Genomic DNA, 13593 nt, shown 5'->3' with positions numbered 1-13593 from the left:
TCTGTCCACCAAGACGACGAACGGTTTGTAAACAAGGATACTTGGCTTTGATTGGTTTATGTATTTGACGAAGGTTTGATCAATGTTGCGAGTCCTGGCGACGCTGTGATGCAGGAGACGACTCTATCGACTGCTGTGCATGAAGTTCCAAATGGCCATGGACCCCGGATTCGTCTGTGGCTTGGTCTGTGGCTTCACCAAGCAAAACTCGACTGTGCTCAAGCATCCCTGTCGTTAATCATTCTTAATAGAACGACATAAGAGTCGACATTGCGCTGACCCGCTCATGCAGACTAGAAAGAAGTGCCATGACCTCTGCATGATGGCAAGAATACCGTTGGCCCATGTTCCCTGTTTCTTGACGACTGACACGCAAAAGGCACGCGGAATACAATCATCAAGTAATTTCGGTGATTCACAGGGTCCCTGCCGCTCCAAGCTAAACTTTATTGGCAGCCACAACCCGTCTGGGAGTGACGTCTTTTTTTGTGATACCTTTTCCCAGGTGACGTCTTGAGGTTTTGCGTAAACGGTCTCGCTGCTGGAGGAAGCACATATTAAGGAGTGCTTCCTTCCCTCGTTGAACAAGATCATCATCAAGCGACTCACTCCAACAACAATCACCAACAGCCAATCTCCTTCTACTCTCCTCTTTCCTTTGAGGACTATCCCTTCTCAGCCACTTCTGTCAAAGCTGATCCTTTAATCGCCATGGGTATCTTCAAGGGAGGCGCCCTCCGTCTGTTGCAGACTGCTCTCTATGCACTCTGCTTCTGCTGTGCCGCCATCATCATCGGCATCTTCAGTTACTTCTTGGCTGTCCTTGCAGACCACAACCTCGATATCCCCACCAAGTGGAAGGCAGTTGAGGGTATCGCTGGTGTCATTACTCTGTACACCATTTGCACTACACTCCTGACCTGCTGCTTGGCTGGTATCGCTTTCCTGTCCGCCCTTGGTCTGCTCTTCGATATTCTCTGCATGGGTGGCATGATTGCCATTGCCGTCTTGACCCGCCAGGGAGCCAAGAGCTGCAGCAACTATGTCAAGACTCCTCTCGGTAACGGACCTGCTGGCAACGCCATTGCCTTCACTGAGGGTAGACACAACTACGACCCCAGCCTCCGCACCGCTTGCAAGCTTAACAAGGCTGTCTTCGCTGTTGCCATTGCCGGTGCTGTTCTCTTCCTTATCACTGCCATCATGCAGCTCGTCCTCATGAAGCACCACAAGAAGGAGAAGAGATTCGGCCCTAGCCCTTCCAACGACTACACCTCCGGTACTGCTCCCAGACGTGGCCTCTTCGTCCGCAAGCCCAAGACTGTTGTTCCCACCGACGACTACGCTGAGAAGGGTGTTATTGGCACTGACCCCAACCCTCTTCCCGTTGGCCACACCATCCGTCCTTCTCACGACACCGCTTACTCTGGCAACACCGCCGTCGGTGCCAACCCCACGGTCATCCAGAAGGAGGGTCTTACCCACGACGGTCACGCTCCTCACGTCGGCTACAACCCTCACGAGCGTGCCATTCCTGCCGTCACCTCTGCCCCTCGCTCTTACGAGAACGAGCGCAGTGTTGGCAACATCCCCGCTACCACTAACGATATTCCTGCTGGCGCTATCCCCAGTGTACACGGTGGCTACTACACCACCCCTGGTGTTGCCAGCACTCGCGATTTCTAAGCAGCTTAAGAGTTGCTCATCGCTCACCCTGTACTTTTAACTCGATACCCTACACACCCTCCACCCGCCTCTAGCTGAATGTCTTTGCCTTAATGTTGATCACGACGGACATCAGTTCAGGTACGACAGCTGTACTTTTATCACGAAGCACGAATTGGCGTTTAATGTATTTCTTTTGTACTCTTCCATGCACTGGTTGGAAAGGGGTTGTCCACCTGAGTGTTATACACAATTATCAGATATCCCTTAATTACACCTAATCCGAATACTTTCAAAACAATCTTCTTCTCTTGCATGATGTGCACAATTCGTCTTTTCTCCATATAACCATCATCTCTCTTAATCTTGAGAAAGATCTAGCGGCCATGTACCATTGATCTACGTTGTGCGCCCCTTGTGTATAGAATTTTGCTGCTGTGGCTCGAACTGGTATTGTCGGATATGTTTTATGAAACTCTACTCCTTCACCATATCTTTCCTCGTGCCGAGAGTTTGAATTGGGAAGTTGGTGCAAATTGCAAACGTCATCTTGGAAGGTTTCCAGATCTCAGACCTGCGAATTCGTTTTACGAACACTTCTCAACAACAACTCCACCTTACATCTCTTAAGCATTGCATCTGGAGCTTTGATACAGGAAGACCACTGTCATCAAATTTGTGAGGGTTTAGAAGTGTTTTGTGTGAGTTGTATCAAATTTGAACCTAGCATCTGTTGAGATGGGTGTGACCCTGGTCAGAGATTCACTTGACGAGAGTCGCAGAGATATATCTTCACCAAAAGGTTCCCGGCAAGTCGCTATTTACACATACATGATAGATGAACTGTGCAGATACAAGGCAAAACAAACTGCATCACTGCGTGATACTAGATACTCAATCACATCATATTCCAGCCAAGTCATTCTCCACTCCGCTCCGCCCAAAGCCAAGCCCACAAAGCTCGCAGGATAACCAAAATCCCACACCTCAGCATTCTTCTTACTCACACCAGCAAAAGCGACAGCAGAAAAACATCAAAAAGATGTCGACGCCCAAGAGATTCGAACTCTTGCCCCCGAAAGGATTTGATAGCTGAAGATGTAGAGTAGAGATCATTCGAGTCAAACGCCTTAACCACTCGGCCAGAGCGCCTGGACCGGATTCGGAAAGGATTCACGAAACTGGTAGGATTCTGAGAGCGTGGTCTATTTGATATAGGTACATTTAATTGCGGATTGAGAAGCAGACGACTGCATCGACTGGAGGAGGAGTCCTAATTGTCATCGAAGAACATGGAAAGATTGCTAGACTCTTTGAAGAAGAGTTGCAGATGAAGAGTCCATACCTACCCTCGCATCTTCAAGATCAATATCAGACCTTGCTTGACGAAGTGGCCTCGTGATTTAGGGGAGCCAAGCAGAACCTTCGGTGTATCAGGCTTCGACTGCGGACAAGTACGCTGCCATGGATCTCTTGAATGCACAGGGACGGTTGTGTTGAGGTTGTCGTGGCAGGAAGACAGGAAGAGACGTCAAAATGGATGCCTGGAAGGCACGGTCCTTGGCAGTCCATGACATCCATGAATCTCCAACGTAAGCTATATACACAATCAGCACGGAAACAAAGTCAACATCATAGTCAGCCTCGAAAGAAATGCAAAACAACCTGACTGTACGTTACAGAGCGTCCATAACCATGCACAGAGCTTAGGATCTAATCTTCAAGGTAGACCAGACAAAGACTCTCTGCGGCGACTGCTTTCTCCACCGCATACTTACTAACAGATTACATCTCCTACAAACAAGATTGGCGACTCACGCGCTCCACAATCTGGCGCCCGTATTTTGAGAATCGAGAGCGGCAAGCTCAGCCATCTGCGCCGAGCCAGCCAAAGTAACGTATATCTCGAGCGGCTCAATCTATTCGTCTACACTCCATCTCCGTTCCCAAAAAGAGCAAGATACGATGCGAAATACTAGAACTGTCAGTCATGATATTCATATCTGACATCAATCTCTCATCTCTTGCAGGTCTGGCAAAGGTTTACGGATGGAATCTTTTTTTCTGCCGCCTACTTGGGATCGGATTATCATCACTACAAGCGGGGCTCGACATTCTTTCGTTCCACTGTTTGGCGCAAACACTTCGAGTACCGCGAGCACAAGGATCAGCGACAGCTGGGACAAGTATAAGACTGTTGGGCGTGATATCCGAAGACGCTGAACCCATTCTATGACTCTATACTGTAAGAGGATAATCACACCTCTACTCAACTTTTTCGAACAAGGCAAGCGAAAGTGTTATAACATGAGGCAACAATAGTGGTTAGAATGAAAGGTTCAGGTGAAGGTCACACTGCCAGAGCAAGACGAGTAAGGTAAAAAGCAAATACATTCTTTATATACAAGTAATTAACATTATCATAGTGAAAAGGACCGTGTAACCTTTTTGCAAGGCAGAACTCTCAAACATCTTCCATCCATATATATCATATCTCACATCCTACTATCTCATCCAACTACTCAATACTTAAGCAACAGTGACAAAGGCACCGAGAGGGCAAGGGTTGTAGTCGTTGAATCCGTTGTAGCTCACAGAGTCGGTGGTGCTGAAAGTGTAGGTAACAGACTGACCAGCGGCGCACTTGCCAGACTCGATGAGGTAGGCGTTGCCGGCAACAGGAGTGAAGGTAGAGACAACCTTGCCATCCTTCATGACGCTAATGGCACCAGCGCCAGTCAAGGTGTAGCTGGTGGTTTCAAGGTCGGACTTGTTGGGGAGGGTGAAGTAGGTGTTGCAAGTCTTGCCGGCATCAGCCTGGGGGATGTCAAAGACAACGTCAGTCTTGGTGTTCTTGTCGACAACGAGGTTGTAGCCATTGACACCGTTGACGCGGAGGCCGTGGGGGTACTCGTAGGCGCCAGCGACGAGGTTAAGAGGGCACTTGCCAGCGGGAGTGGCGGAAGGAGCAGGGGCCGACGAGGCAGGGGCGGAAGAAGCGGGCTTGGAGCTGGCGGGAGCGGACGAAGCGGGCTTGGAGCTAGCGGGGGCAGAGGAAGCAGGCTTGGAGCTCATGGCAGCGGAGGAGGGCTTCTGGGTGGTAGCAGGTGCGCTGGAAGGAGCAGAAGTCTCCTGCTGCTTGGAAACAGTCACGAACTGAGTGACGGTAACAGTCTGAGCAGGGGCACAGACTGTGTTGGAAGCAGCGGGTGCTGAAGAGGCTGGAGGGGCAGCGACGGGGGCTGACGAAGCAGGCTTGGAGCTGGCAGGTGCGGATGAGGCTGGTGCGGAGCTGGCAGGGGCAGAAGGAGCAACAAGGACGGGCTTGGTGACAGTGGCAGTCTTGGTTTGAGGGACGGTCAAAGTGGTGGGTGCGGTCACAGTGATGGTCTTGCTGTCAACCGTGACAACGGTGGGCTTAGGGCAGTAAGTAACGTAGTCAGTGGTGTAGACAGTTGTGGTAGTGGTGTAGCCAGTTGAGCTTGCAGTGGCGGTGTAAGGAATGAAGCTCGAGATGATACCACCGGTAGAGGCGATGGGGTTCTCGCCGAGGCAAGCAGCGTAGTTGGCAATGCACTGAGCCTGGTTGGCGGAGAGGCCATCAGCACCGCGAGTGGTCTGGCAAACGCCCAAGGCAGCGTAGCAAGCGCCTTGGCAAGCTGCGTTGTCGGCAGCGCATTGGGCCTGGTTGGCGGAAAGGCCATCAGGACCACGAGTGGTTCTACAAGTGTTGTACTTGTCGACGCAGTTTCCAGTAGCGCTGGGAGCAGGAGCGCTGCTGGTAGTAGCGGAGATGGGCTTGGTAACGACGGAAGTCTTGACGCAGGTGGGGCAGGCAACGGTCAAAGTTGTGGCAGCGGTGACAGTGATGGTCTTGCTGTTGATAGTGACGACCGTAGGCGAAGGGCAGTAGGTAACGAAGTCAGTGGTGTAGACGGTGGTGTATGTGGTGCTCGCAGGAGGAGTGACCAGAGTCAAAGATCCAGCAGTCGAGATGCAAGAAGCTCCACCAGGGTAAGAGTGGGCAGGGTTGCAAGCGTAGGTAGTAGGTGCCCATGAGCTGCTCGAGGAAGGAGTGACCAGGGTCAAAGAGCCAGCAGTAGAGATGCAAGAGGCTCCGCCAGGGTAGGAGTGAGCAGGGTTGCAAGCATAGCTGGTGGTAGATGCCCAAGAGCTGCTGGGGGAAGGAGTGACGAGGGTCAAAGAGCCAGCAGTAGAAATGCAAGAGGCTCCGCCAGGGTAAGAGTGGGCAGGGTTGCAAGCATAAGTGGTAGTAGCTGACCAGGTGCTGCTAGAAGAGGTGGTGTTCATGGGCCAAGCAGCAGCAGCGCTGGCAAAGAACGAGAGGACTGAAACGGCCTTGATGGAGTTCATCTTGAGCGAGAGAGATGAATTGATAGGCTGTAGAAGATGAAGATGCAAGATGCTGATGAACGAAAAAGATATGATAGCAGGATGAGGATGACTTCTTATATATTACTGACCTCTCGTCTGAAGGAAGACTTGAGCTTGTTCGAGCAAACATGCCACTGGATAATTCGGACCATCAACCGACCGTTCGTATCGACAAGACCCAATCGCTCACGGCTGGCGAATCCATCGAGCCAGTGCATGAGAGCGGAGAAGGTGGATTGTGGCACTCCCGTATTCGTGAAGGTGGGATGAGAAAAGCTTCTTACCATATCAAATCAATCAATGACATCAAGTGAGAGGATTTTTTGGCAGCATGAAGCTATTCTTGTCGACATTGGAAGCCTTTGGCTTTTCCACTTACACACGATGGCGGTTTCCCCAGGTGTTTTTTTTTTGTCGACCCTAAGCCGTTATGATTAGGGTTGCTCGGCTAGGCTTTCGAGCCAAGGGACCATGCCGAACTGTAATTGTCGGAATCGCTATCTTTAGATCAGTGTATGCAGGCCTTGGATGGAAGACTAGCATACATGAGGGATAAATTGATTTAAGCATGTCTTAAGCTCGTCAATGGCGCTGTCTAGTCAGTCTTGAGCATCTGGAAATACGACCGGCCGTAGGCGGCAATCAATCGCGGGGTTGCACCGCCAGTCTCCAACCTGGTGAAAATCTGGTAGATGCGGAGGATGTTCGAGCGACGGGCCGAGGAGGCAGTGGAGAGAGGGGACGTACAGTTGCAGGAACGTGTAGCATTTGGTATCCAATTGGAGATGTTTGCAACTTCCTCCGCTCATCTCTGCACGTTCTTGCTTGGCTGCTCCTCTCTGGAGTGCTGCCCGCACTTGCAGGAAAGCCACTTGGCCATGACGTCGAGTCTGTTCGTGATGGTGGATCTTGCATTTAGCTTACGAGATGGGTCGCCAGGAATTCTGCCAGTTCGATGCATACATCGTATCAATGTGGATTTCATAAAGCATGCAACGCGTGTTGATGAGTGAATCAATCCTTACGGGTTCAACATACTGCGACCTGTCAATCGATCTTGCAAGTTCCTGAAGATCATCATTCTCAGTGAACGTCTGCCTTTTTGTCTCACCTGGCTAGCGAACTTTGGTTGAAGCTGAAGTCTGCCACGTTATTACCGCACTTGCCATTAGGAGCTACATCTGTCAAAACGTGCCCACCACGCATATGGCAAGGTACGCTTTTGCTTTTTGCCTTGGTCCTGCTTGGTGTATTGCTCTCTTTCATCGGCGATACTCACTTGTTTGGTCCTGCATACAGCACCTTCCGTCCATCCAAGCAAGCAATTGTAAAGAATCCTTGGCTCGCGATCCTGGAAAGAATCGAGCCTCTCTAACGACTTGAGACATGTGTTGGAAGAAGCTCTCACCGTTGCCGGCAAGAACGTCATGAGACAACGTTACGACCACGGTTCAACGCAGAATCTCTTCGTTTTGTGTCTCGCAAGCTGCCAGACACGGCGTTGAGTGGCGTGAAGAGCCGTGAATAGCAGACTTTCATTCGAGTGGGCGCGGGTTTTGCTCAGTAATGTAAAAGTAGGGCATGTCTGTCTGTGACATGCTCTGAACACGAGGCAGGATGCAAAGTGAGCGAACGCGTAAAGCTTGGATCTCGCGGAACTCGTGTGCCTCGGCAGTGCCGGATGCCACGACTTTTGGCCAATCTGATCAGTCCGCTTCCGAAAACTTGCCTCTGGTACAACCCTGGTCGTGAGGACAGAACCGTCGCACACCCTCGAAAATGACCTTTTGGATCCGCAAGTGATACAAGATCGAGCTATGACTGGTATACTAACACCCAGAGGCTTATCTTCCGAGCCGGTCGACTGATAGAAGAAGTCATGGCATCTCAATACAAAGATCAAATGCTGGCATCAAAAACACTGGGATGTGGAGCAACATTTAGTTTTGATTATGAAATCTGTCAAACGGTGATATACATGAGTATTCAGGACCAGAACAGTCCCAGAGACTAGCAAATAGCTAGAACAGTCTGTGTGACGAAGCATTAGAAAGTGTAGGAGCAATGTAAGCATGATATCGCTGCTGGGACACAAAACCCAGGGTGACACAAGGAACATCCAGCATGGCCGATCTCGGCAACTCGCGGATTGGGGTCATTTGATCACACCTCTGGATTATTGGGTGCTCTCTTCCTTCGCCCTACCCCTCTCAATAAAGAGTTCACGCCTCCAACCAAACCATTTGGTCATGCGCTTGGCAATGCTACGCAACATGACGGGGTTAATGGTTGGTGACGGATGTGGACGGTGAAAACGATCGTTCGCACACCTTCATGACTCTCCTCCTCCTGTTTGAGGGTAATGGCACTGCCCTGACTCTGCAAGATAGAGAAGCCGGCGTCAATCATGGCACCCAAGAAGTGTTGCCACGAGAAAGAACGCTGTGACTCCTCGCCGCAAGTTGGGAACATGTGGTGGAAGATTGTCATGTTGTCGTGCTTGACGGGAATAAGGCGGAGTGGAGTGCAGGACTTGGGAAGAGTGACCAACGCAGTGGGGGTCGATACTTCTGATGTCTCTGGCTTCCTCTGTCGCTTTGTCTTGTTGTTGTTTTCCACCGATGGTGAAGCGCCATTCTCGTCACCCCACACGGTCTGTGCCTCGACGGGCGTGACAGACTGGTTCTGTGCACTCATGCGACGCTGGTACTCAAGGTGACGAACATTATCTCTTTCAGCCGCAACCTCTGCACGGTATTCCTCGCTCTCATGAGCACGCATCAAGTCGAGGTCTTCAGCAATGCTGCTTGACCAGACTCCGTTCTCGCTCAGCTTTTTTGCCCACTGTGTTCTGAAAGCTTGCCAGAATCGATTCAAGGAGAAACGAGATGCAGTTGCTTGCTTTAGCCACTGCTCGTTCTTCGTTCCCTTAGGCCACGCGTGCTTGGTACAGAAGTCGTCCAAGTGTTTCGCAGTGGCATCTCCGATGGTTGGGCCCTTTGCGCTGTTGGACTTCTTGATCCAGTTTCCTCGTCGCTCGGTCTCCTTGTCAGGCATCTCTTGAGCATACTTGCGGTTGCGAGACATGTGACATTGGATGTTGGTACTGATCGTGTTCAGCGCGGCCATATCGCTTAGCTCGTCGACAAGATTTTGATTCATGCGCGAGGCCTCCTTTGGGTCCGTACGACAGATGTAGTCGATGATTCTGAAGTTCAGAGAGGGATCCATAGTGAAAGGGCGATAATCGTCGTGGCCCATGCACGCGATGCTCCAGTACAGAATATCATCTGGGAACCAGTCCTTGGTGCTGAACCTTCTGTTGAGATGACTGTCTCGACCACTGCCCGTAAACTCGAAGTTGCGCTCGAAGCCACGTTGGTAGATGAGACTAGAGAGATTGATCAAGACGGCAAGCATTTCCACACAGAGGTCTTGAACATAAAGGATGGTCTAGATTGGAAGACACGATTAGCACATTTCCATTCCCGATCACGTCGACTTATCTTACATCGTTGTAGAATGCTCGAGTTGCTTCAGAGGGGGATTTGACAGATACCAGCCACGCACGCTCCATCTTGTCACACTCATACAGCATCTGTCGCCAGTAACACTCTCTGATCAAGGGGTTGACAAAGACCTGGTCGACGATATGAGGCCATCTGTCACCCTGCTTGAATGTCTCGAAGAACAGGACGTTCTTGTATGCACGTGCATGCAGCTGGACGTATGCGGGATCGGTTTGAAGTAATTCGAGGTGATCTTTGAGAACGCGGTGGCGCGACTTGGCAAGTTCGTGGACCTCGACTGGGTCAAACTTTGGCGGACTGCAGAAAGGTCTGGACGACTCAGTAGACCATGCAAAGGTAGGATCGATACGAGTAAAGCCAGTGCGCACGAGCTGATCCCATTTAGGATGAACTTGCAGTACTGGAGGTTCATCTGCTCCGTCAAGCAAACCAGCAATACACTTGCGTAGGAAGGCCATCATTCTCTGCTGAGCTTGCAGGATGTTGTAAGCCTTGGTAAAGCCAATGATCTCGTAACGATGAGCCTGATCGGCGTTCCATTTGACCAGTTTGCCGAAGTCAGGTCCTTGTACAACGACACAATGAGAGTTGAAGGTCTGTGTGATGATACCGAAACGTTCAGCCAAGTCGGCATTCATGTCATCGAAAAGAATCCAGTCCTCAGGTTCGTGAGTAGTGCGGTGGTGCAGCAGAGCGAGCAAGAGCGATGGGTCTTCGGATAGCATGTCGGAGTCGAGATAAGGCAGAAGCCATGTGTCTTGATAACTGGAGATCATCTTGTTGAGCCTGCTGTCATGCAAAGCTCTAGAAAGCCAGTCTTTTTGCTCTGGGTCGTCGATGCCTTGCAGCGACCGCATCAGTTCGGCGTTGAAATCGCAGTTCTCCGGACTGCTGCGCATGTGAAGCAGATGAATAGCGGCGAACTTCTTGTCGAAAATGTCGACGTTTTCCGAGAAGAAGGCGGAACGCTTCTCACGCGACTTCTTCTTCCAGCGCGTAACGATGAAATCAGCATGGTCAGCGAGAATCTGGCGAAGGAAATCCAAGTCCTGGCGGGCATCAACGACCAGAGATGAGGCAAGCTGGCGAGCTTCTTGGTCGGTGACATAGATGGTAGCAGGAAAGTACTGGCCACAGCAAGTCTTACATTGGCAGGTGAAAGGTATCTTAGGTGGCTTTTCAGTCTCGAAGACTTTGCCGATGGCGGGCTTGATTTTCTTCCAGCCCGAACTGGGAAGCACGGCGGCACTTGGTTTGCTGCGCATTAGAGAATGGCGAATACACCAAAGACGGTCGTCTCCTTCCTCTTTGTTCTCACGCAGCTGCTCGAGGATATCTTTCCAAACGTCCTTCGCCGTGGGAATTTTCAATTCGATCCTCTGCATCTTGTAGGAGAGCGAAGCGCCGGCGCGAGGGGAGAGGTCAGGTGAAAGCAGACTTGGTAGATCAGATGGAGGACTTGATGCAGTGATCAGAGAAGTGGCAGTGAGAAGTGACAAGGAACGCGCAAGAACCAACGAGTTGTGTCAGGCGGAAAGTGCAGGCACCCGCTACGCGCCGCCAGCCTGCATAAGGAAGTGACGGCTTACCTTCACAACACCTCGGAAATAACTTCCGTCTAGCAGTAACAGACCGCGCGCACCTTTCTACGAAGTTCCTCATGTATGTTATCTCAAAATCAAATGGGTATATCGCGGCTAGACAAATAATATAAAACCAACATCGAGCCTCACACATCAGAGGTATGGGTCAACCTCCAGTCGGTAATATGCATGCTCCCTCCTCTTCTGCCATGTTTTGTAGCCACGCCAACTCTCGAACACCAGAATCGAGAACATGGTCAAAGACATGGCTGCCATGACCAGTGCCAAGGGCGACATCGTCATGCCTCCTGCATAGAGGGTGTTGCCATCTGAAGTGATGTACACGTTGTTGATCTCGTCACAATGGAATCCCTGGGCGTGTAAGCTAGTAAAAGGATGCAAAGTTGTCAGGAAAAGACACTTACCGATGTAAATGGCAGCTCAACTGCTTCCGAGACACCGAGCACATTATCTGCCATGTCTAGTGCAACAACACGCACGAAGCGCGTCACGCATTTACCGACGACAACCTCTGTTTCAAACCCGTCCTTCTGAGTGATGCTTATGTAGACCCAGTCAGCATAGTCGTTGCCACTATGATCAGTGTGCTGCAGCGCATATGAGACGGTCTCGGTGGCTCCGTTCCAGGAGACGAACAGACTGTCGCGATCGGAGTTGTAGACCGCCGAAATAGGTTCGCTCGGCAGTCCGATCCATGGATATTTCATCACATGGTAAGATTGAACTGATCCGTTGAGGATAGCAGCTTCTGTACCAAAATGGTCCTCGCATATGAGCTTGCCTGAAGATGAATACGAGGACCATACTGATCGTGCGCCCCATCCAATAAGAATGCTAGGGTCTTGGTTGACATCTGTTGAAGGGACAATCTGCAAGCTTCCTTGGCTGTCGGCGATCAACTCGTTTGGGTGAACATACTCGCGAACGATGCGAGCACTATAGTCGTTCTTGTTGATCTTGCTATCAGGTCTGGGATGAGTAGGATATGAGATAGCCAGAAGTAGACCCCTCGAGGCCAACCCCGAATCCCAAGTATCGTCATTGGCGTTGTCGAAGAGACTGATCAAACGTGTAGTGATGTCTGCTTGGCTAGCACCCAAAGAGGCAACCAAACTTGGGAACTCATCGACTGCATGAAATTGAGCGAAATGCTGAGACGAGAAGTTGAACGCATTGTCATCAGATGTGAACATGTTGCGCTTGCCTCCCAACGTCCAGATCAGATCGCCAGTTTGACCGTCGATATAGCTTATGGAATGAGTATACCGGGCCGAGACGAGGTAGTTGCCCAGATCGTCCTTTTCAACCGAATTGAGGTGGTACCAGTCCCAATGCGTGATATTGGTTACCCCTTCTTGTTCGTATCGTGGGTCATGATATGATTCCGAGGTATCGTGATAATCTGACGCACGCCATTGGAAAACGAGGCTGTTGGTCGCTATATCGATCTCCTGGAACAGACAGTCCCAGATGTATTGCAGTCGCCCTCCCTTCTCTTTCTCATATGGCTGGTAGATACTGATGATGGCAGTATCGTCCGGTGTAATACTCAGGGAGTGTAGATCGGCATGTAGGTCGCCCAAGGCGGATATCTTTGCAACCAGGTCGTAAGACGAGTTGAGCATGTAGTAGTCGCCTTCTCCATGACCTCCAATAGTGTCATCACCGAACCAGTAGGTCAAGTGTGGAGTGCCCTGGTACGTTTGTACATCAAGGTTGTAGGGTTGTCCTTCCGTTTTTTGCATCCACACAAGTTCTCCTTCTTCGTCGAGAATGACCATACCACGACTCTCATTGACCGCAGTGCCTCGAGGCGTAAGGAACGTGAACAACCCATCGTGACATGCTGGTGAATCGATTTTATGTGCGACGGCTGGAGGCGTCAGGTCGGTCGATTCGAAGGTTCGATAAGGATAATGGCCGTAGTCATGTTCCCAGGCGGTCACGTCCGTCGGGTCATAGTCGAAGCTGACGTCGTCTGCTAGAGTGTAATATGTCGGGAGTAATAGCTGGACCAGCAGCAAAGCAGCAAAACGCATATCCGGGCCTTCCGTCGGCCGATAACGCTGTCCGAAGTTTGTTCAGTCGCCCTTACGCAAGCACAAGGGGCAGGCTTCAGTCCAGGACAGGGCTCATATCGGTGATACGAATTGACGCAAGAGTCGCAAAGTGATCAGGACCGCACTGAAGAGAGGGCACGCGAGCCTCCTTAACCCCCGTTGGCCCATGATTCAGTGCCAATGATGCCTTGTACCTAAGTTTTGGTCAACGAGTGGTTGGGTCATTGCCAAGGCCAACTCAGCCGCATGTCTGCTCCACTCTTTCTTCCATGCTGTTATAGAAAGACATGTGCGATCAATGCAGCTGTGCACTACATATGTGCTCGACTGCGGGAAGCG

At 50.8% G+C, this 13593-nt stretch overlaps 4 protein-coding genes across 4 annotated transcripts; 1 reads left to right on the top strand and 3 right to left on the bottom strand.

Moving 5' to 3' along the window:
* Positions 1-720: 720 nt before the first annotated feature.
* On the top strand, positions 721-1437 carry M436DRAFT_17128 (uncharacterized protein; the record flags this gene model as incomplete). The annotated part of the gene is made up of 1 exon (XM_013571470.1): positions 721-1437. A coding segment is annotated over one exon (717 nt), but the record flags the coding sequence as incomplete, so codon positions are not given.
* A 2757-nt stretch (positions 1438-4194) lies between these two features.
* M436DRAFT_64164 (uncharacterized protein) lies at positions 4195-6039 on the bottom strand (the record flags this gene model as incomplete). The annotated part of the gene is made up of 1 exon (XM_013571711.1): positions 4195-6039. The coding sequence occupies one exon, from the start codon at positions 6037-6039 to the stop codon at positions 4195-4197; it is 1845 nt and encodes a 614-aa protein (XP_013427165.1).
* Positions 6040-8236: 2197 nt separating this feature from the next.
* M436DRAFT_73144 (uncharacterized protein) lies at positions 8237-10975 on the bottom strand (the record flags this gene model as incomplete). The annotated part of the gene is made up of 4 exons (XM_013571830.1): positions 8237-8314; positions 8389-9513; positions 9572-10732; positions 10784-10975. 4 exons carry the CDS (start codon positions 10973-10975, stop codon positions 8237-8239), a joined length of 2556 nt encoding a protein of 851 aa, XP_013427284.1.
* A 605-nt stretch (positions 10976-11580) lies between these two features.
* On the bottom strand, positions 11581-13233 carry M436DRAFT_47438 (uncharacterized protein; the record flags this gene model as incomplete). The annotated part of the gene is made up of 1 exon (XM_013571589.1): positions 11581-13233. One exon carries the CDS (start codon positions 13231-13233, stop codon positions 11581-11583), a length of 1653 nt encoding a protein of 550 aa, XP_013427043.1.
* Between the last annotated feature and the right edge of the window lie 360 nt (positions 13234-13593).

The sequence above is a fragment of the Aureobasidium namibiae genome, assembly GCF_000721765.1.
Source record: "Aureobasidium namibiae CBS 147.97 unplaced genomic scaffold scaffold_9, whole genome shotgun sequence".
Taxonomy (NCBI): domain Eukaryota; kingdom Fungi; phylum Ascomycota; class Dothideomycetes; order Dothideales; family Saccotheciaceae; genus Aureobasidium; species Aureobasidium namibiae.
Note: the sequence above shows the minus strand (reverse complement) of the source record. Positions and strands in the feature narration are given on the sequence as shown.